The sequence below is a fragment of the Panthera uncia genome, chromosome B4, assembly GCF_023721935.1.
Source record: "Panthera uncia isolate 11264 chromosome B4, Puncia_PCG_1.0, whole genome shotgun sequence".
NCBI classification, from domain to species: Eukaryota; Metazoa; Chordata; class Mammalia; order Carnivora; family Felidae; genus Panthera; species Panthera uncia.
The window spans coordinates 15,214,063-15,236,549 of NC_064809.1; the positions used below are offsets into that span (position 1 = coordinate 15,214,063).

Genomic DNA, 22,487 nt, shown 5'->3' on the forward strand with positions numbered 1-22,487 from the left:
CTCTGACTTAGCACAAAGCACAACTCATCACCTGCCAATCCATTAATCAACCAGCATTAACTGAGGGCCCAGCATCTGATGTTCACCATGCTTTTGGTACTTTTCTGAGGGTAGATACAAAACAGCATCAGACAGGGCTCCTCAGCTCAAGGAAATGATAATGCAATTACCTCAGTGAAGGAATCAGTAAGTAACCTAGGCCCTTAAACATAGAAAACCACCTTTAAGTGTTAGAGGAAGAGGCCCAGAAGCTGTCACATCTGTAAGAGCAAAAGGACGCCCTCCTGAGAAGTGACAGCCGAGTCCAGGGGGGCCTCTGGGGGAAGGTGTGCCCTTGCTTCCTCCTAACATCAGCGCCAGTGTTCCCACCTGTGGATTCTTAGATGCACCTGAGGGGCGCCCTCCCAGCACCTCATTCCTCAACCAAGAAGGGTCCCTATGACTAGGAACGCGATAAGGACATCAATTTCCAGGACATAAGGTAATGCTTTTTTTTTTTTTTTTTTTTAAATAAGTTTATTTATTTTGACAGAGAGCAAGAATGAGCAGGGGAGGAGCAGAGGGGGAGAGAGAGTCCTAAGCAGGCTTCCACACTGTGGGCACAGAGCCTGATGCGGGGCCAAATTTCACGAAACGTGAGATCACGACGACCTGAGCTGAAATCAAGAGTGTGGACACCCAGGTGTCCCAGATAACGCTCCTCTAGGGCACTCGTAGTCCAGTAGGTGTCGCACGAACCCACGAGTAAGAAACAGAGTGTGTGTGGGGGCCACATCGACTCAAGTCCCCATCCCACTTAGTCCTGACACCGTGCAGTTTGGACACAGACTGCTTGACCTCAGGCCAGCTGTCTCCTGTCAGGACCTCCCTGTCACCTACTGTTCCCCACTATCAATCATTATTGCTTGACACAGGCAACTGCTGGCAAGCCACCACGTGCTGGGTGACAAGTGTCAAAGTAAGAAACGAACGGTCCCCACTTTGGAGAAAACTTCCGATCTGTCTGGAGAGAGGGAATAAATATCAAGCAGAGAAGGACAAGCGGGGCCACACTGGTGTAAGGGTCTGTGAACAACAGGAGTCTGGGGAAGAGAGATTTCCCACTGCCCAGGGTAGTCAGGGGAGCCTCGGGCAGAGGATGAGGAGGCAAGTCCACGCAGAGTGGAAGAGAAGAGGCAAGGTGGCACAGGTGCAGAAGCAGGGCCGGCCAGGGGAGAGACCGACCCCCCATCCATCTGCCGCACTGGAGGAGGACACACTGGCTGGAGGAGGACGGGCCAGATGAGGGCGGGTTCTGAAAATCAGGCGAACTGCACCTTCCCCCAGGGGTGCTTGCTATCACAGCACGAATGCGGTTTCAGAAGGGGCAGCCTGGTGCCATAACCTCATCTTCACTCTGAAACCAGTCTCCCTGGGCCACGAAGAACCTGTGCTGGGCTCCCAGCTAGCACCTGCCCGATCAGAGCAGAAGGGAAGAAGGGAAAAGACTCACTCATTGCTCTGCCTTTCCTCTGAACGCGTCAGGGAGACGCTCCCATCTAGGAGAGTTGTTTCGGGCAGGGTGAGCCCCCCGGACTCTACCAAAACCCGTCCACGCTGCCCCAGTTCTCCCGGCTCAAATTTAAATAATGATGCTGTAATCATGATGAATCTCTCATAGCGACTGGCTTGACAATTTGTAAGTATTCTTTGTGAACTCAGATAGGGAAAACTACAGAATCTCGGGCGAACGAAAGGATCATGTGACTGACCACGCCCAGCTTCCCGTGGCCTCACTTGGACCACGTGGATAGGACCCGTCGATGTCAAAACCACCAACAGGGAAAGAAGTCCATTTGATGCCATACGGTCCCTGATGGCTCTGCAGACACTGACTCCAGCATCACACGGTGTCCCCAAATCGAGGTCCCGGTCTGTGCAAGCCCGTCACTCATTCGCTAAGTACACAGGTGGAAATGTCAAACAACAGCGTAACTGGCAGACTCAGAGAAAAACACCACTACTTTTGCAAGATAAAAGCGGGGCTGAGCGGTTTATCTTTCGTGTCCCACTGGCTTTAATGTAGCAATGTCAGCCAGGTCCTATTAAAAAACACAGAAAGTGAAAGACACTGATTACAATACAAAGTGACAGGAGGGTGTGCTCAGCCTCTTAGATTTCATGCATATTTATATTTCCATCAAATGGACATATTTACTATAAATACTGGAAAAACCATAGCGAAGTCATTCATTTAAATGCCAGAAAAATAGTAAAAGATGCTAATTTGACCTTAGTGGAACAGATCGAGTGTCACTGACACTGCACACAATGGCTTGAAACAGAATTTACCAAGACGATTAATTAGAGTTTACTGGATTAGGTCAAGAGTGTCTCACATGGGGGGAAAAAAGAACAAAAAACAAAAAGCAGGGAAGGAAGAAATCTGAAGTCTGAATCCATTCACAGTCAATGTTTTTAAGAGATACAATTTAACTCCATGTTTATGCCTCTCTAAATTCATCTTGTCTTAGATGCCTGGAGAAAGAAACAGATTCACCCATCTAAGATTTCTGTCTTTGTGGACATGTAAAAAGAAATGAACTACAACTGAAAAAAATCTCAAAACACCTGAAAGGTTTCTCTTTCTTTCTTTCTTTTTCTTTTTTAAAGAACAGATAAATTAATGATGTAATAGGAACAAAGCATTTAAATGTAAACTCTTTTCGCTCTACTGATGATGCAAATCTAACCACGGGAACCTTGGCAATTAGCTATTTTTGTGAATTGTGCAACAGCTTCAGGAACTTCTCACGCAGTCTTGGGGAATTCAGGGGTTACACGGTCCACCTTTCAAGATAAAACTGCAGTACCCTCTAAACTAGGACCATGGTCTCAGTGGACAGCTGGACTGTTTGTTTTGAAACCCATGAAAATGCCAGCATATCAGCTAGTCGGTTAAGCGTCCAACTCTTGATTTCGGCTCAGGTCATGATCTCACGGTTTGGGGGTTTGAGACCCCATCTCAGGCTCTGCACTGACAGTGTGGAGCCTGCTTGGGATGTGCTCTCTCTCGCTCTCTCTCTCTCTCTCAAAAATAAATAAATGAACTTTAAAAAAAAAAAGAGGTCACATGAGACTTGGAGCCATAACTTTCAGCTTCTATAACCACCATTACTCAAACGTGACCATTGTGCCACTCTGCCTTGGCCTTACAAATATGTGCTTTTTGCTGAAAAGCAACTAATCTGCCTGCTTCCTGCACATGAGGGGCCTTAACTGCCTTCTTAATTCTCAATAATCAACAGCTCAATGACAATGTCTCGAGCACTATATAATGCACCCACACACACACAGATTCACGACACAAATCCCTCAACATGACACCCAGCTCAATTTCATGGGACTCAGAAAGCTCCCTAACAAATTCTCACCACATGATTAGAGAATCATTCAAGTCTGCAGGAAGTATGGCAAGCACAAGGAAGTGACAGTCAATTAGGAATGAGAAAGGAGAGTGGGTCCCTGTCATTACAATCTTTAAAGGCACAGCTCTAAGAATAAAATGGCCCATTATCACTCACATGAGGTATTGTCATAAAAATAGCTATCAAATGTCCTCTAGGTTAACTAGGCCATGACACCACCCATGCCCCCAGGGAATTCCTCTTGGGGACCAGACTCAAAATGTGAAAAATACAGATGCAGATTGATAGAACTTCTACAATTTTGTGGGTTTCCCCCCCTTTGATCAGAGAAGAAAAGTATCACAACAGTTAATTATTCCCCTTTTCAGGAGAAGTACAGAGAAAGCCAAGAACTCTTACATTATTATTTTGGAGTACTTTTTTTTCATGAAATACTAACGAATCTCCTGGCCATTCAGATCGCTGTAGCACTTACCACCCCTGAATGGGACCATTTCCAGAGAAGCAATGTCATTCTGTCTTCAGTTTACACAGGTTAGGCGAGAATTCTCAAAAAAGCACAAGATACAGGACAATATGCTCATATATCATAGTGTCACCAAAAACGATTTTAGGTTTCCCCAAATATCATCTGTCATGAGTGTCTTCAAAGGAAACAAAAGAATCTACAGTATCACAATATTACCTCAAAGTCAGAAAGTGTCTAACAAACGATAAAGTTAACTCACTTGTTAGCTTGTTATGGCTGAGGACCAGTTGTGTGATGTGGGATAAGGAGACTGTAAAAAAAAAACAAAAAAACAAAAAAATAACAGTCAGTAAATGTACACGAATTATCCCCACACTCCTACAAGGTAAAGCGTTAAATTATTTTCACGGGTTGAAATGCTACCACTCACAAAAATGGAAGCAAGACTTCATGTAACACTGTTAAATGTTAAGCCAAATTAAGAAAAGTTATACAATTAACACGGCAATTAGCACAGCAAGTTAGAGCTAACGAGATTGATGTCACAGGATCAAACATTACGAGGGCCGACTGGCTTTGCTAGGCGAACTGTTCTGCTGGCCTAGCCTGAGGCATCCATCTCAATAACGTGTGCCAGTCAGAAGAAGGGTCCCCAGAGCCTGGAGAGGCACAATGCCTTACCTGTACTCAAACGAACATCAGGGGCACCTGGGTGGCTCAGTCAGTTAAGTGTCCAACTCTTGATTTCTGCTTAGGGCATGATCTCACGGTTCATGAGTTCGAACCCCGCATCCGTGCTATCAGCACAGAGCCTGCTTGGGATTCTGTCTCTCTCTCTGCTCCTCCCCTGCTCATGTTCGTTCTCTCTCTCTCTCTCTCTCTCTCTCTCTCTCTCTCTCTCAAGATAAATAAACTTAAAATTTTTTTGAATCATGTGAAGACAGAAAGATCATGTCACAATAAACAGGTAGCACAGTACTTCATCTATGTCCATTGGCAACCCAGAAATTCTTCTACACGCTATCAAGTTACTAACATATTAAAAAAAAATCCTCTGAAATTATTTTGGTTGATGTTGCCAAGCCCCTGCACATTGTTCACCAGTTTCATATAGTATTGTGAATTTTTAAACTAAACAAGAACAGACTTGATTAAAAGAAGGTTTTCCAACCATAAAGAAAGAAAATACACACAGATCCACCAGGAGAGGAAAAAAAAAAAAAAAGTCCAAGAAGAAAAGTGACCTGCCTTCCATTTTGGGTTCTAAAGCTCCACAGGATGACCAGCATATGTTTTAAATACACATTATACATAATAAGCAAACAGATTTAGGCATCTTTCCAATATTCTTTCTCTAAGAACATTATTGTATTAATGCAGAATTTCTTCCCTAAGAAGAAGACAAAAATGTTTCTCAAGCAAAGTCTTAGCATCCCTGCAAGAAAATGAATAGATCACTCCTGACCATAACTTGTATTTTTTTTCAGTCCTCAGAAAGTTATAGGAAATTCAAAATGCAGTACAGAGACCTATTTTCCTGCCCTGAACCATTAGAGATTACGCCGCGGGCCCGATGCCCCATAAGCTCGGAGTATTCGTACGATGACATCCTATGGCAAACCACAGCACAGCCACCCAGGCCGAGGACTTCCTGTCACCCGTCGGAATCGCCTAATCGTTGGCCCTCACCTGTCTCCACCAAATGTCCCAATCATTTGTTCTAGAGAAAGCAATCCGGTTCAGGATCCCGTTGCACGCAGCTGCCGGCCCTCTTAGGTCACCTGTCGCCTGCATTTCTCTCTCCTGGACTTTCATGAGCTTGGCAACTGTGAAGGCTGCAGGCCAAGTTATTCTACACTATGTCCTCCGGGCAGGTTTGTCATCTGTTCTTAGATTTAGGTTAAGCATCTTTGGCAGGAGCGTCGAAGAAATGCTGTGCTCTTCTTCCTATCAGGTGGCACACGATTTCAGTCCGTCCTGTCACTGATGATCTTCCCTGGATCACTTCTGCCTGCCAGGCTTCTCCACTGAAAATGTATTCTTTTCCCCTTTGTAATTAATAAAGGGGAGAGGAAGGAAGAGTACTTCATGTTTCACATTTCCTGTTCCACATATTTCATGATCCCCCACCAGGATAATCCTTACCCTCATGGTACGTCTGGCAATGTCTGGAACATTTCTGATTCTAACAACCATGGCCACTAAGAACCTAAACTTTCCCATGTGGTTCTCACTGCATCCGTATTAGGACAGCACCGGTCTAAAGCAGAGGCGTCTTGAGGGCAGGGGCCAGGACGCTTCTAAGCGTCCTACGAGGCACAAGGCAGCCCACTGCCTTGCAGGAATGTCCAGAGCTAAAAAACAGTGTGGGCGCTCCTGCAAAAACAGTTGGGCGGAGCAGGGTTTTAACTGCTCAGGATCATCCAGCCCAAATGTCAACAGTGTTGCTGTTGAGACACTGCAATGTACTTCTTTATTTTTGCAGAGCTTTGTGATTCCCTATTGCAGTCAATGGATTATTATCTATTGTTATTATTCGTGTCAGTGTTCAGATTGTCTGATTTGGCCAGAGGGAGCCCATCCAGGCTGGCTGCTGTCCTTGTGACAGGTCTCCATTGCTCCCTGAGCACCTCCCTGCTTGCGGGCACAGGATATCCCGGATCATCTTGTCCTTTTTCTGCCACAGCCCTGAAATCACCATTTCTCTAATGAGCTTTGGGTCCTTTTTGTGGAAAATGGTATTTATAAGACACAATCTGAACACCAGATGTGCTCACTGCTATTTGGGGCTCAGTATTCTCAGCTCCTCTCAGTGGACAGAGCTTGCACACGCATACACATGGACATACACACGCACGCGCGCACACACACACACACACACACACGATCTATACCGATTCACTATTCAAAACCTTGAGTTCACAACAATACATGCAATTCTAATACAACATCATTCGGTTCACTCTAGCTTTTTCCCTTTCCATATTTGTAATTCCCTTCTCTAACATGAGCACCCTGGCTTCCATTATCTCTAACCTACTTACCATGTAATCAATAAGCCTATATATAACTGCATGAAATGGAATTCTGTGACAGCTGGGCGGGGACGGCTCTATGCGTATTTGCAGGGGGACCCGGAAATCTGGTTCTGATGCTTGGTCAAGATCGGGACAAACAGAGTAGTTAGAGATGTACAACGTTCAGCTTAAACTTGAAACCCCCAGGGCCAGCTTGTTTACACTGTTTAGGGATACGGAGGCTGATTGATGGCTTATGCCTGGCTACGAGGTACATGCCCAGTTGGGCATAAGAGACATTGCTGGACATTTCTGCCCAGGCTCTCCTCAAACACTGATTCCTCACTCACGTCTTGATGGTTCATAAATCTGGAGAGCAAGGTCCTGAGCAACTAAGAAACGACTCTGGGAAGCAAACCCAGTGAGCCGCTGAGGCCCCAGATGTTCACCAATGCTTTCTCACACCTGGTAAGCCGTATCCTGTGCCTTTAGTAACTCCTTAGGTGAAGAGCCTCTGTGGAATTGGTGTCCTTTCCACTATCCAACTCAAGAACCAATGCAGTAACCAATCTCTCCTACCTCCCTCCCTCCTTCTGGGACACCTTTGCTTTGCACTCTGCTCAGACTCCCCCGCTCACCTGTCCCTCCACAGCGACACGCTCCTTCTCCTGCTTGGGCTGGAACCTCACGGGCCAGGCTCCCCCACCTACACAGATGCTCACCTCTCCCCGCACAGGTTCCCACACCCCGTTCTAGGCCACCAGGCCCTCCTGACCCCAACCACCTCTCTTTTTTTGTCCCACTGACTGGTTTTAGGATTGAAACATTAAGAAGGGGGAAGAGAAAGGCAATGGGGGAGGAGACGAGCATTTTCATGGTTTTTCAAAAGAGTCACAGTGGTGGCTTCTCCCATGATGTTTAAGATTTTAAACAGTGCAAAACATCTTGCACATTTTAAAAGTCAAGATTCCTTGTCTACCAATGAAGCATTCCTTGATCTGAGGTATACAGTCTGATATGGGGGGGGAGGGGGAGAATCTCAAACAGCTACCCTCATACCAAACCAGATGAAAAAAATTTATAGATGTACAGGTTAAGATTACGGTCACCTTCATGTGACAGCAGGCCACAAATAACAAAGAGTACACACAACGGGGGTTTGTCTCTCACTCACTCACAGGCGATCCTGTGTGTGCTGAGCAGGAAAACATCAGGGACCTTGCTCAACCATCCCCAACACATGGCTCCCACCTCACGGTTCAAGATGGCTGCCTGAGCTAAGCCATCCAGTCTGCATCCCTCTCAGGAAGACAGAAAAAAAGAAGGCTTCCTCCCTCTGAATACTTCTAGGAAGCTGCACATGGTACTTTGACTTACAAGCAATTAATCACAATTTTGTAATACGGTGAGGCCTCGCTGCAAGGGAGGCAGAGAAACGTAGTCTTATGTTCCAGGTGACCTTGTGGCAGCTAAAAATCAGGGGCAGAAGATGGGGCAAACTGAAACCAGCAGACAACGAGCAGCCTCACATACTAGCAGACCACTCCTCTTGAGCGCCACAGGAATCAATCCTGATTACAAAAGAAAATGAACAATCTCCCATCTCTTCCTGTCTTAATGTTTCCTAAAATATCACAACTAATTAGAAAAAAACTTTTTCGGCTCTTTCTCCCAGCCACCATTCACAATGGAAGGTTTAGTTAGGGAAAGTGGATTCTTTTCAATCATTTCCTCACGTCCCTTCAGCAAGCATTTAGCAGGAGAGAAAGTGACAAAGTTTACAAGTTCTTTTTTCTGGTTTAATAAAGAGAAATGCAGTTGTGGCTTCACCTGATAGCATCGCGAGGACATACTTTTTCTCTCATGCTATTGGGACAGAGCTACATGTTAAAGTAGGTGGGGGGGGGGGTTGGGGGGGAATTAGAGCAGTAAAGAGCAAGCTAATAAAAGGTCTTTGAGAAAATATTTAGGGCAACAAAGGACTCCAGGCCGGGTATGCGGGGAGGGCAGTTAAGTTGGACAGAATCAGAATCACAGAATCAATCACAAAGCCTGGAACAGGCAAAGACCGAGTTGCGACAAACGTATTTATACAGTCCGCCACTCCCCTCCACTTGGCAATGGTGAGCTCATTGTGAGTCTTGTATAGAAACTGTGCTGTTAAAAAAGAAGGGAGAAAGGGTCTACCAAAATAGAATAGATTATTTAAAAGCACAAAAGCCGCCATGGTCAAATATATTGGGAAAATGGAAGCAGGTTGTACCCACCGACCTACCTTGCAAATCTTAATCACACACTAGGAGATCTTTCACCGTGTGAATAACATACTTTAGCGGTCCCACTAGCCACAACCCATCAAGCATGAGCAGCACCAGAACAGGACGAACAAACTGTTATTAAAATTCCTCAAGCAGTATTAGACTATGCCTTGCCTAGGCATTTTCAAAGCAGAATATATTTCAAAAATCAACCAGATGACTACAGAGTGTGTTGACATACACAGTTAAAGCCTGCGGTGTCTTGCCCATCATTCTGCCTCTAGCCTTTAGAAATGGCACTTGGGTGAATAATGTTCTTCAGGCCAGAACGAACAGTGGGAAACAAAATTGTTGTGAAGGAGGTATTAGTGGAGGAAGGAGGGATGGGTGAGGTTGCTGGCACTGGACACGTGATTTATGACTATTTATTCTCCAGCCAAGAATGGAATCAGCAGGAAAATGCTCAAAAAGGAACCGGCCGGTTAAACAATTTCACAAGAAATATAATCAAGGACTCATTCAGGCACTCAGCACACTCAGAATGCTAACAGGCTCTACCTTGGACATTCTCTACGAAGTACCATCGGCTATGCGTCCTGCTGAGTCTGGGGACGTGTTGGATTATGCGGACTGCCCCTCTCGAAACTGTCCCGGTTTGGATGGCAAACTACGTAGTTTCTCACTTTAGGGGACACAGAACATGCCCCAAAATGCTAAAATGGAGGCTATGAAAGGAACAGCGACACAAGAGTAGCAGATTAAAAACGACAAAAGGTAGTTGAGAAAGAGGTGTTACTTATTATGGGGTGACACATCCAAAAATGCTTTAGGGCAGAGGGTATACCTGCAGGACCCAGAAACAGGAGGTTATGGATGCCATCCCAGGTTTCCCTGAGCAAACGGATGGAAAACAGGCAAAGTACAGGACTGGATGGGACAGCCAGTATTTTAATGGAATCAATCCAGAAAACTCAAAGAACTAAATATTCCTAGGAAAAGAATCGTAATTTCTAGATAACACATGGAAGCAGATATTATCATTATTATTATTATTATTTATAATCAGTTTGGGGGCACCTGGGTGGCTCAGTCGGTTAAGCACCCGACTTCGGCTCAGGTCACGATCTCGCGGTTTGTGAGTTTGAATGCTGCATCGGGCTCTGTGCTGACAGCTCAGAGCCTGGGGCCTGCTTCATATTCTGTGTCTCCCTCTCTCTCTGCCCCTCCCCCACTAGTGCTCTGTCTCACTCTGTCTCTCTCTCAAAAAAAAAATAAACATTTAAAAATATATAAGAAAAAACAAAATCAGTTTGGCTTTTTCCTTCTCTCAGCATAAAGTAGGCAGCATAAGAAAAAAACCACTTGATGAGATCCACAGCACCATAAGATGACATTACAGCCTTGTTTTCAAAATAACCTAACATAACACAGTGATGGGCCCACTGGAAATTGTCTCTACGTTTTCTATTTGGCAAATGAGAAGGCAAATGTTTCCTCTGGTAGCCCTTCAGAGAAGGGACAAAGTTGTAACTTCACAGAATGGCATTTCCATCCAGAGGGAAAAAACAAAGCCAGCGTGAACCACAGGGAAGGAGACCTGAAAACACGCAATATGATATGGGACCTGAAGGATTCCGCTATCTTGCTATAGGTCAGAATTGGCCACCTCTGGATTTCAAATAAAAGGTTCTTAACTGGTGACAGAAATTGGACTGGAATTCCCAGTTTACCTCAGAGACTGCGTCCCAAAGGGAAGAAGTCAGAGAGACACTGCTATCACCAGAGGGCAAATGGTTTACCCCTTTCTGACAGTTCTTGTGGAGGTAAAGACCTCCATGTTTGAAAAACTACCATACTTCTGGATATTCAAAGAGGGCGGCCTTGTTTGGCAACTCTGGGGGCATGATTCAAATTCTGTGCAATGACAGATTAGATCACAAATAGTGCCCTCCATTAATTCAATTCCCCCCAAAGTTGTAGGCCAAAAAAGAATTGATTTGAACTTGAAATATAGGACGGTTCAAATGGTTTTTCCACTTTGGCTCCCCAGTAGGCTGGAAACAGCCACAGCCCTAAATAACCCTGATTCGGAGACTCCAAAGGGATGTGGAAGCCAGCCAGATGTCAGCATCCGAAAGCAATGTTGACCAATTTGGGTTCTGCGTCTCCGTGATGCATGATTAAAATGCCTGCCTGTGTCGCATGGCTGAAATTATTTCACCCCTGGTAGTAAGATACAGATCGGATCTTCTTAAATATGCAGCTTTTGCCAATATATCAGAGTGAAGGCAGAAAATAAAATGTTCAATACTAAGATATAATACAAATATCATATTCATCAACACACCCAGAATCATAAAAACATTTTTTTTCTGAATATTGCTCATAACTAAAAACCTAAAAAAAAAAAAAAAAATATCACCAGGATATGAAAGCTTTCCCTTATTTCACAACTAATTATTGAAAGTGAGTTGAAAACTCTCCGGTAGCAAGGTTCTGAAGCTGCTTGACTAAATTATACTATTTGCAGATAACGGGTCTAACAACTGTAATTAAACTGCCCTTTCATTCAACAGGAAAGCAAATGAATGTACGTGACCAAAGAATTCACAGGTGTTGAGAACCCCCGTGAGCAGGTCACTGATTGGGGGCTTTCTGCCCATTGGGACATTAAGTCAAGAGATACTAGTCCCGAGTCACTGCGTGATTAAAAAAGTGGAGGCCACACCATTCCTGTTCAAACGCACCACCTCCCAGTCTCCCCTTCAGGAAAAAAATACAAAGAAAATCTGTACTTCTGAAGATGGCTGGAAGAATCCAAGAGAAAAATAGGCCAAGTCACCTAGGGTGTGCAGTCATTAATTGCTCCTGAGGTGTAAGGAGGGCCGTATTAACACATGCTCAGTGAACTGCAACTGTTTTGCAGGACCGAACTTGGGCAGTGTGACAGGGACAGCATGTGAGTGGGGCACACTGACTGCCCTCGACAAGATTACTCTGTAATAATAAGGGGATGCAAGAGAACACGAGGCCACATTGTGGAATGTAAGTGCCATAAAGGAGATAAGCTGATTTGAAAGTCCCGTGAAAAGGGAAAGGCTTGAAAATTTTTTCAGGGTTGGTAAAATCTTCACGGTCCAGACTCAATTTTATTCTGCATCCACCTACCTACCTACCTGCGTGGTGTTACAATCTACACTACTTTTTCTAGCATAAACCACGTTATTGGTGTAACGAAAAACAGGTGCAGCTTTAGAAGTCAGTTACAGCATCCTAGAAATCAAAATGCTGAAGCCCCTCCCATTTTCTAGGTAAGGAAACTGCGGCCCACAGCGGCCAAGTGGTTTTTCGGGTGTCCCACCGACCACCGGACTTGGAACTAAGACGACAACTGAGGTCTTCAGATTCCACCCTGAGCTGCTTCTTTCCAAGACGGTGGAAATTCCAAACCATAATAAAAAGTATAAACGTGAATGGAAAACTCTGTTCAATCATCCTGAATAAAAAAATATGACAGTTACATGAAGGGACTCAAAGCAAAGAATAACCAAATTCAAGCAGTGTGACATCCAAATCGTACTGCCACGAGATCCTGAGAAAATCACTGGAATTTTCTAAGGTGCAAACTTCTCATCTTGAAAATGAAAGGCTGAATTAAATTACGGGACTCTGTGAAAGAAGCAAGAGTGGAGATAAGAATGAACTAGTATTTATGTAATGCTTACTACATCAATGTGCTATGCTGGGCACTTTAATAGCATCAAAACTGTTAAAACAAAATAAGGGAGTGACCACAATAGCCCAGGTTTGCCAAATGCTTGAGAGGTAGCTGGTACCATCCTGGGAACTGTACCACCTCATCCGTGCCTCACAGCGACCCTACATGCTAGTACTGTTATTAATCACCCCCCTCCCAATTTTAGATCAGAAAAATGAGGCAGAGGGCGGTTAAATAGCTCTGCCATGGTTTCAGAGCTCATCAGCAGAGACAACCCTTCAAAAGTTGTTTCCAAACTAAAAGCTGATTAATTTTCACTCTGGTTTTTATTGGCCAAATAAAGCAAATAAACGTCAACAAGAGGCCGACTGTTCAACATTTTTAAGACATTCGAAAGATTTAAAAAAAAAAAAAAAAAAAAAAGCAGCTTAATTCATAGGTTCGTTTTTTACCAAAATCAAGAATGGTTAAAATCAACACCACAAGAAACAACGGGTGTTGGTGAGGATCTGGAGAAAGGGGAACCCTCTTACACTGCTGGTGGGAATGCAAACTGGTGCAGCCACTCTGGAAAACAGTACGGAGGTTCCTCAAAAGGCTAGAAACAGAACGACCACATAGTCCAGCCATTGCACTACTAAGTATTCACCCAAAGAAAACAAAAATACTAATTCGAAGGGATACATGCACCTCGATGTTTAGAGCAGCATTGTCTCTAAGAGCCATATTACGGAAACAGTCCAAGTGTCTGACGAACGGCTAAAGATGTGGCACACGGGCACAATGGAATATTATTCAGCCGTAAGAAAGAATGACATCTTGCCATTGACAGTAATATGATGGAGTTGGAGAGCATGATGCCAAGCAAACGAAGTCAGAGAAAGACAAACACCATACGGTTTCACTCATATGTGAAATTTAAGAAACAAAACAAACGAGGCAAACCAAGAAACACAGTCTTCGCTAGAGAACACACTGATGGGGACCAGAGGGGACGTGGGTGGGGGGCATGGGTGAAACAGGTGATGGGGATCAAGGAGCGCACTTGTGATGAGCACCGGGGGTTGTGCAGAAGTGTTGAATCGCTCTCTTGTACCCCTGAAGCTAATACAACACTGTACATTAAATAACTGGAATGTAAATAAAAACTTTAAAAAGACCAAGACACCAACAGTATCAAATATGTGTGCTTTCTCCATTTCAGACAACGTGGTGCATTCTTTTTTTTCCTTTTTTAATTTTTTTTTTTTTTTTGATGTTTATTTAGAGACAGAGCACAAGAGGGGGAGGGGCAGAGAGCGCCAGGGACAGAATCCGAAGCAGCCTCTGGGCTCCGAGCTGTCAGCACAGAGCCTGACACGGGGCTCAAACCCACGAACCATGAGATCACGACCTGAGCCAAAGTCGGACACCCGACCGACTGAGCCACCCAGGAGCCCCCACCATGGCGCAGTCTCAACCTCCGTGTGTCCCTGCGGATAAACAGGGAGGTAGGGCACAGGTATTTTTTTTCCTTTCCAGGGTGTGACGGCAGACGTTGCTATTTCCTCATTTCTCTGGTTCTCGGCTTCCACTGCCATCTCTGTCCACACGTCTTACTCCACCCCCAAAGCCCCACGTCTCCCTGTAAAGGCAAGTCCCTGTCAGAAGCAGGACGAGCTGGAGTCCTACCCCTCCTGCCTACACAAGAGCCATGTGGTTCCCTGAGCTGGAGCTCTAGTCCTGCCGGCCACCAAACACTTGAGGACCCTGTGCCACCTGCTCTCACTCATACAAGACTCGATTTGGTCTCGTGCCGGTTCATCTTATTTTCACTCCTGGCGTTCAGCCTCTCTCTCCACATCGTCAGACACGGACCTCCGAGTGTAGTAAGGGCCAGTCCTGGCAGTCAGTCTCCGGGACAGACCCACGCTCAAACCTGGGCCTGTCTCCTGTGACCCGCTACAGCATCTCCCTAGACCTCCCCCTGGCTCGTCATGTCTCCCCACGCTCCTGCTCCGATGCACCTTTCCATCTGCCTCCGCCCTCTCCATACACGGATCCGGCCAGTGGATGTGTTCCAGGGGACGCCACCACACCCTCCCCTGCGCCCATCACCCCCAAGACCGTTCACCTCTTCACCCCCAAACTTCCTGCCCCACCGGAGCTCACACAATGAGATCTTCCCAAATGCCCGAGCCTCAGCTTGACACACAGGCGATTTCCTAATTACTGACCGTAACGGCCACCAACTCCGCACCGGGCACTACACAGACACCGACTTTCATTCAAGGAACAGCGTGGTAGGTTTCCCATTTCCCCACTGACAAAACTGAGGCATGGGGATGCCGTGAGCTCTTTCTCAGGACACGTTAGTAATAAATAGCAACACTGGGATAATTGACTAAGACCATGCCTCCAAAGTCCACGTGCTGAGCCAGGACATGACACTCTCTCCTTAGATCAATCCTCAGGGTGTCGAAATATACCCAAAGAGGAAGCACTGCAACAACGAATCTCTCTTGGCACACAAGGTCTAAGACTCTAAGTGAAACAGAAAGGATGGCAGACAGGGCCAGGTGTGAGAGGACCTCTCTACGGCCCCCTTGCCCACGGAAGCCCGTGCTCCCTCACCTGTGCTGTAACGGCTCTGGAGCAGGATGCTGGGCTCCTGACTAAGAAGCCACTGTCCAGCCTTCCCTCCCGAGGCAAGGAACAGACGGTCCCCGAGAGCCCCGAGGAGGGAGTGTGGCTTTGCCACACCCTGACTTTTGGACTTCTGGCCTCCAGAATTAGAAGAAAACCAATCCCTGCTGTCTTAAACCATCCAGTCTGTGATAATTCATTACAGCAGCCACAGGAAACTAATACACCTGAACTTAAAGGAAAACAGTCTTTTCAGCACCTAAGAAGGACTAAGCGTTTATGTAGAAAATAAGACTACCAGCAGACCTGCGGAAAGCAATGCTTTTTGTCAGAAGAAAACAGTAACACGTTTACAATACTCCAGGAAAAGAAACTGTGAGTCTTTCTATCTAGTAAAATGGACTTTCAAGTAAAAGCAGCACAGGCTTTTTTACCCATCAGCAACATGTAAGAATTCTGGTGTTAATATCCTCATGACCCCTATTGAGGAATCTAACAGGTACAAGTTTCAGAACAGGTACAAGTCTGTGGGCTCTTCCCAAGGGAACCTGAGTGTCTGCTCTCCTACCAAGCTAAGACCTAGGTGACCTGCTGGCCACCTAGCTCTGAATAAGCGAATGAGGATGATACCCCAGGTGGCAGAGAAAGGAATGGAAAAGAACGGAGATCCCTGGATGTCACAAGGAAGAGAGATGCCCCCTGACCGAGAAGCGCACGTCTTGGACTGTGCTGTGAAAGGGACGCACTTTTTCCGCGCTTTAAGCCACCCACCAACTTTTCGGTGGGTCTTCTGTGCATGCGGCTTAGCCACTGACTCCAGATAATCACCATTTCCCCTCCCACAGTGAAAACTTCAGAAACCCGCACAACAGCCACATCTGTGTTACAGAACAAGCCATGGGAGGTGGACAAGCTGGGAGACTCCAAAGCTCAGGCTCCCAGAGCGCAGGCTGGAAGACACAGGTAGGTGCCCGTCCGCAGTAGGACAGAAAGCCGAGCGATCAAGGCCTGGAGCCTGCCAGATTTAAGAACACAGTGTGTGTTCTTGGGAGATGGCAGAAGCCTGGCAGCACATTTTAGGAATCTTGATCCCCACATAAGAATAGAGAACAGACAGCAATAAAAAACCCAAGGACAGGAGCACCTGGGTGGCTCAGTTGGTTAAGCGTCCACTCTTGATTTTGGCTAAGGTCACCATCTCGTGGTTCGTGCCACTGAGCCTGGAGTCCGGCTGTGTGCTGACAGCCAGAGCCTGACTGGGATTCTCCCCCTCCCTCTTTCTCTGCCCCTCTCCCATTAGCGCACGTGCACGCTTTCTCTTTAAAAAAAAAAAAAAAAAAATTAATAAACATTAAAAAAAATCTAAGGACATAATTTACAACAAAACTAGAAGGTAAAGTAACCCCCAAAATTCCCACATACAAGTGGGTCAGAACAAACAACCCACAAGACCAACATGACATCAGCATCTGTGATGAAAGCAGAGACCGGCAACAGGGAACCTAACAAGCCTGGGAACACTGACCCCTAAAGAACTAACCAAGTTCACTAGAAAGGGCAGTGCACCAATCTGAGGGAAGCAGCCAAAATTGGGGAGGGTCTGTCCACTGCAACAAAGGAGGGCCTGTAAGACCTGACTGGACAGGACAAGCCCAGCCCCTGTGACCTGATCACCCAGCACTACCTTCCAGGACAAGCCTATATTCAAAATTAACCAAGACAGGGAAAAAAAAGGGAACCAGTGTAATATTATGATTTATAATAAGTACTTATTTGGTCTTCCTCCCCTTTCTGGAACAGGTGTTAAAATCCTAGTAATATCTTAAGCTATAAAAGCTACAAAGACTTTTTTTATGTTAATGAGGTGACTTTTGGGAAGCACCTAAGACTGGGTGTGGTTGCCAGTGGATCCAACTATGTGATTAGAGTCTTACCCCATTGACCTCCAGGGGCGGGAAGGGAACTGGAGGTTGAATCAATCACCAATGGTCAATGATTTTATCAATCATGCCTATGTCATGAAGCCTCCATAAAAACCACGAAGGTGGGATTCAGAGAGCTTCCAAGCGGGTGAACACGTGGGTATTTGTGGGGAGTGACGCTCCTACAGAGAACGTGGAAGTTCTGCACCCCTTTCATCATAACCTGCCCTATACATCTCTTCTATCTGGCTCTTCCTGAGTTGTATCGTTTTATAATAAACCAGTGATCTAGTAAGTAAAACCTTTCTCTGAGTTCTTAGAGCCACTCTAATAAATTACTTGAAATGAAAGAGGGGTTCTCTGTAACCTCTTATTCATCTCCAGTTGGTCACTAGCACTGGTGACAATCTGGACATGCGACTGGCATCTGAACTGGGAAGGGGCAGGAGGCAGTCTTACAGGACTGAGCCCTTCACCTATGGGATCTAATACCATCTCACGTGAATAACATCAGAACGGAGTTGAATTGCAGGACACGCAACTGGTACTAGAAAGAATTGCTTAATGGTAGGCGAAAGTCCCTCCACATTGTAACTGGTGCCCCATCACAGCTGGGGATCCAAAGTGAAATTGACATCACTGAGAATCAATACCAAGGACAGAGGAGGTTCAGATACAAGTGCAGAGGGGAACTGGGCCAGGTCATCATCAAAAGCAAGCTACTATATTTTTACCACTACGTGATAGCAAAAGAAGCGAGAGCTCTGGGATGTTAGAAAATCTATCCAGTACCATGTCTCCCTCTGAAAGATCACAAAAACATCTCATAAAAATGAGCAGCATAATAGTACCAAGAGCAAATCCAATGAAGTCAGTAGGAGAAAAAAGAAAATAAGATGTAGAATACCATCCATCCTTATCGATAATGAAAGCCCACCAACCAGAAAGTTGTGCCCAGAAAACAGATCAAAACTGTTATCTACTCTTTCAAAACAAGGGAAAACACATTTTAAAAAATTATATGAGACAAGAAACGACATAAACCAGAATTGGGAAAACTCAGGAATGAAAGATCAGAACTCAAGAAAGAACTGAAAATAAAAGAAAAAAATATCCCAGAAATAAAGACGGAGGAGGACGACCAAGATGGCAGAGTAGGAGGATTCTGGGCCTGTCAACTCCAATGGACACAACAAGGCTACAATTACATACAGAGCAACTCTGAGAATGACATGAGGATTACCAGAATTACCAGCCATTCTACAGCTACAGATATAAGGGAAAAACCACAATGGGAAGGGAGGGAGTAGCAGGGATCTGGTCTGGTTGGGACCCACACCCTGACACAGCAACCCACAGGCAGGAGGGATATCACATCCTTCCCGAGCAGCAAGTTCAAGACCCACATCAGGCACCCTCTCCCTGGGAATCTGCACTGGGGAGACAAGTCCCCATAATGTCTTGCTTTGCCAATCAGGAGGGCTTAACTCTGGGAGAGCTAGCGGGCTACAGGAAACCAAGACTCAGTCCTTCAAAGAACCATACACGAACTCATTTGCTCCAAGATCCAGCACAGGAGCAGCAGTGTGAAAAGTACCTGAGCCAGGTGTGAAGATTTATGCCTAATTTTAAGGGGTATGCTGGAGAAACAGGGATCTATAGGAATTTTCTCCAGGGATGAAAGTACTGGGAGGGTACCATTTTTCTTACCCTCCTTCTGCCTAGCCAGCCCAGCACTGGTGGGTGCCATTTCTGATACTATCCATCCACCTTGCTAGCACAACTTACTCTCCCTTGGCATTTCCCAACAGACCAGTCCCACTAACCCACCAGGTACCCCTTCAAAATGGTTCTCAACCTGCTACACCCAGCAAGTGGCCTCAGCCTGAACCACTGCCCCACCCAAAGTGGTTGCCACTCAGGGTGGGGATCCCAACCATGCCGACCAGTGGCCTCACCACCAGCCACACTGGGAGGAAACCCCTAAACAGCATGCCCATGGCAGTCATAGTCCAGACATAACAGGGGGATACACAAAACCCACACAGAGGATATCCTAGGAAAGCCTGGGTCTGGTAACCAAGGGGACTGCACTTCTGTACCCAACATGTCATCTTCTACATAAAGCCACTTCTTCAAACAGGGAGCCATAAGTGATTGACACACCACAGAGAAACAGAGTCAGGCAAAATGAGGAGACAGAAGAATAGGTTCCAAATGAAAGAATAAGACAAAATCTTGGAAGAAGAACTATACACAAGGAAGATAAACCATCTACCTCATAAAGAGTTCAAAATGATGGTCATAAAGAAAACCATCAAACTCGGGAGAAAAATGGATAAACACTGAGAATTTTAAGGGAAAGGCATGAAATACAAAAAAAGAACCATTCAGAGCTGAAGAATACAATCATGGAAGTGAAAAATACAACAGCAGAATAGAGGATGCAAAAGCACACATCAGTGACCTAGAAGGCAGGGTAGTAGAAATCACCCACACTGAAGAGCAAGAAGAAAAAACAAAAAATTAAAGAGAAGAGATTAAGAGACCTCTGTGCAACATCATGCACATAACATTGCATTATAAGGATCCCAGAAGTAGACCGAGGGAAAGGGCAAGAAAACTTATCTGAAGAAATAATTGCTGAAAATTCCCCTAGCCTAGGAAAGCAAACAGATATCCAGGTCCAGGGATCACAGACAGTCCCAAACAAGATGAACCCAAAGAGATTCAGATCAAGAAACTAATTAAAATGTCATGAATAAAGATAAACAGAAAATATTAAGAGAGCTTCAAGAGAGAAGCAAAAAGTTACTTACAAGGGAAACCCTATTAGGCCATGGGCTGATTTTTCAGCAGAAAATTTGCAGGCCAGAAGGAAGTACCATGATATAGTCAAAGTGCTGAAACGAAAAAACCTAAATATTCTACCTGACCAGGTTATCATTCAGAATTCAAGAATTCAAGGAGAGAGAAAGAGCTTCCCAGAAAAACAGAATTTAAAGGAGTTCGACATCACTAAACCAGTCTTACAAAAAACGTTAAAGGGAAAAAGAAAAGGCCATAACAAGAATTAAGAAAATTATGAAAGAAAAAAACCTCACTGGTAAAAGCAAATGTATAATAATGGCAGTGGATCAACCACTTATAAAGCTTGTGGTAAAAGACAGAAGTTGTAAAATCAGCTGTATCTACAATAATTGGTTAAGAGTCCACAAAAATTTTAAATGTAAAATATGGTATCAAAAAGAAAATCTGGTGGGGGGGGGGGCGTTTAAAAACGTAGTGCTTTTAGAATGTGTTCCAACTTACACAACCATCAACTTAAAATACTTGGGGTGTATACATAGGATGTTATATACAGACCTCATAGTGACCACAAACCAAAACCTTTACCAGGTACACAAACAGAAAAGAATCCAAACTGTTAACACTAAGGAAAGTATCAAATCTCAAGGGAAGAGAGCAAAAGAAGGAAAAGAACTAGGAAACAACTAGAAAACAATGAAACAAAATGGCAATAAGTACATACCTATCAGAAATTAACTGTAAATAGACTAAATGCTCCAGTCAAAAGACAAGGTGACTGGACGGATTTAAAGAAAAAAAAGACCCATTGATATATGCTGCCTACAAAAGGCTCATTTAAGACTTAAAGATACACACAGACTGAAAAGAATAGAAAAAAATATTCCATGCAAACGGAAATGCAAGGAAAAGCATGGGCAGCGATACTTAGGCAAAACAGACTTTAAAACAAAGTCTGCAGCAAGACACAAAGAAGGGCATTACATAATGAGAAAGGGACGAATCCAACAAGAATTGGACAATTGTAAATATCTAGGCACCTAACATAGCAGCACCTAAACATATAGAGCAAATAACTGACAGACATAAAGGGAAAAACTGACAGTAATAATCATAGTGGACTTTAACACTCCACTTACATCAATGGATAGATCACCCAGGCAGAAAATCCGTAAGGACACAGTGGCCTTAAACAACATTAGATCAGATGGACTTACCAGATACGTATAGAATAATCCATCAAAAAACAGCAGAACACACATTCTTTTCAAGTGCAAATGGCACATTCTCCAGGACAGATCACATGTTAACCCACAAAATGAGTCTTAGTAAATTTAAGAAGACTAAAATTGTATCAAGCATCTTTTCAAAACACAACAGTGTAAAGCTAGAAATCAATTACAAGAAAAGAACTGGAAAAAGCAAACACATGAAGGATAAACATGCTACTAAACAAACAATGGGTCACAAAGATCTCAAGAGGAAATCCAAAAATGGAAATGGAAACATGGCAAAAATCTATGGAACATAGCAAAGGAGTTCTAAGAGCGAAGTTTATAGGTGCCCATAGTACCTAATATACAGACGCACCTCAAGAAACAAGAAAAATCTCAAATAAACAATCTAACCTTACATCTACAGGAACTAGGAAAACAACAAACAAAGCCCAAAGTTAGTATAAGGAAGAAAATAATAAAGATCAGAGTACAAATATAGGAAACAGGGACCAAAGAAATAGAAAATATCAGTAAAACTAAGAGCTGGTTTTTGAAAAGATAAACAAAAGTGATAAGGCCTCTGGCCAGAATCATCAAGAAAAAAAAAAGAGAGGGCCCAAATAAATAAAATCAGAAGCCAAAGAGAAAGTTACAACAATATCACAGAAATAAAATATCATTGCAAAAGACTACTATGAATAGATATATGTCAACAAATTTGTCAGCCTAGAAGAAATGGATAAATACACAAGCTTCAAAAATACACAAGATATACACAAGATTCAAAGACTGAATTAGAAAGAGATAGAAGGGGCTTCCGGGTGGCTCAGTCAGTTGAGCCTCCGACTTTGCCTCAGGTCATGATCTCGCAGCCTATGAGTTCAAGCCCCAGGTCCGGTTCTGTGCTGACAGCTCAGAGCCTGGAACCTGCTTCAGATTCTGTGTCTCCCCCTCTCTCTGCCCCTCCCCCTGCCCATGCTCTCTCTCTCTCTCTCTGTCAAAAATAAATAAAACATTAAAAAAAAAAAGTTAAAAAAAAAAAAAAA

General features: G+C 44.5%; 1 protein-coding gene across 3 annotated transcripts in view; it reads right to left on the minus strand.

Moving 5' to 3' along the window:
* Positions 1–22,487, minus strand: part of RSU1 (Ras suppressor protein 1) — a 201,964-nt gene that overhangs the window by 158,108 nt on the left and 21,369 nt on the right. For 2 of the 3 annotated variants that reach the window (XM_049626890.1, XM_049626893.1), the window contains exon 3: positions 4,136–4,186. The exons of the other annotated variant lie outside the window; for it this stretch is intronic. In XM_049626890.1, coding sequence (XP_049482847.1) covers positions 4,136–4,186 — 51 coding nt within the window. The remainder of the gene's footprint in view (positions 1–4,135; positions 4,187–22,487) is intronic. 3 annotated transcript variants of the gene reach the window in all.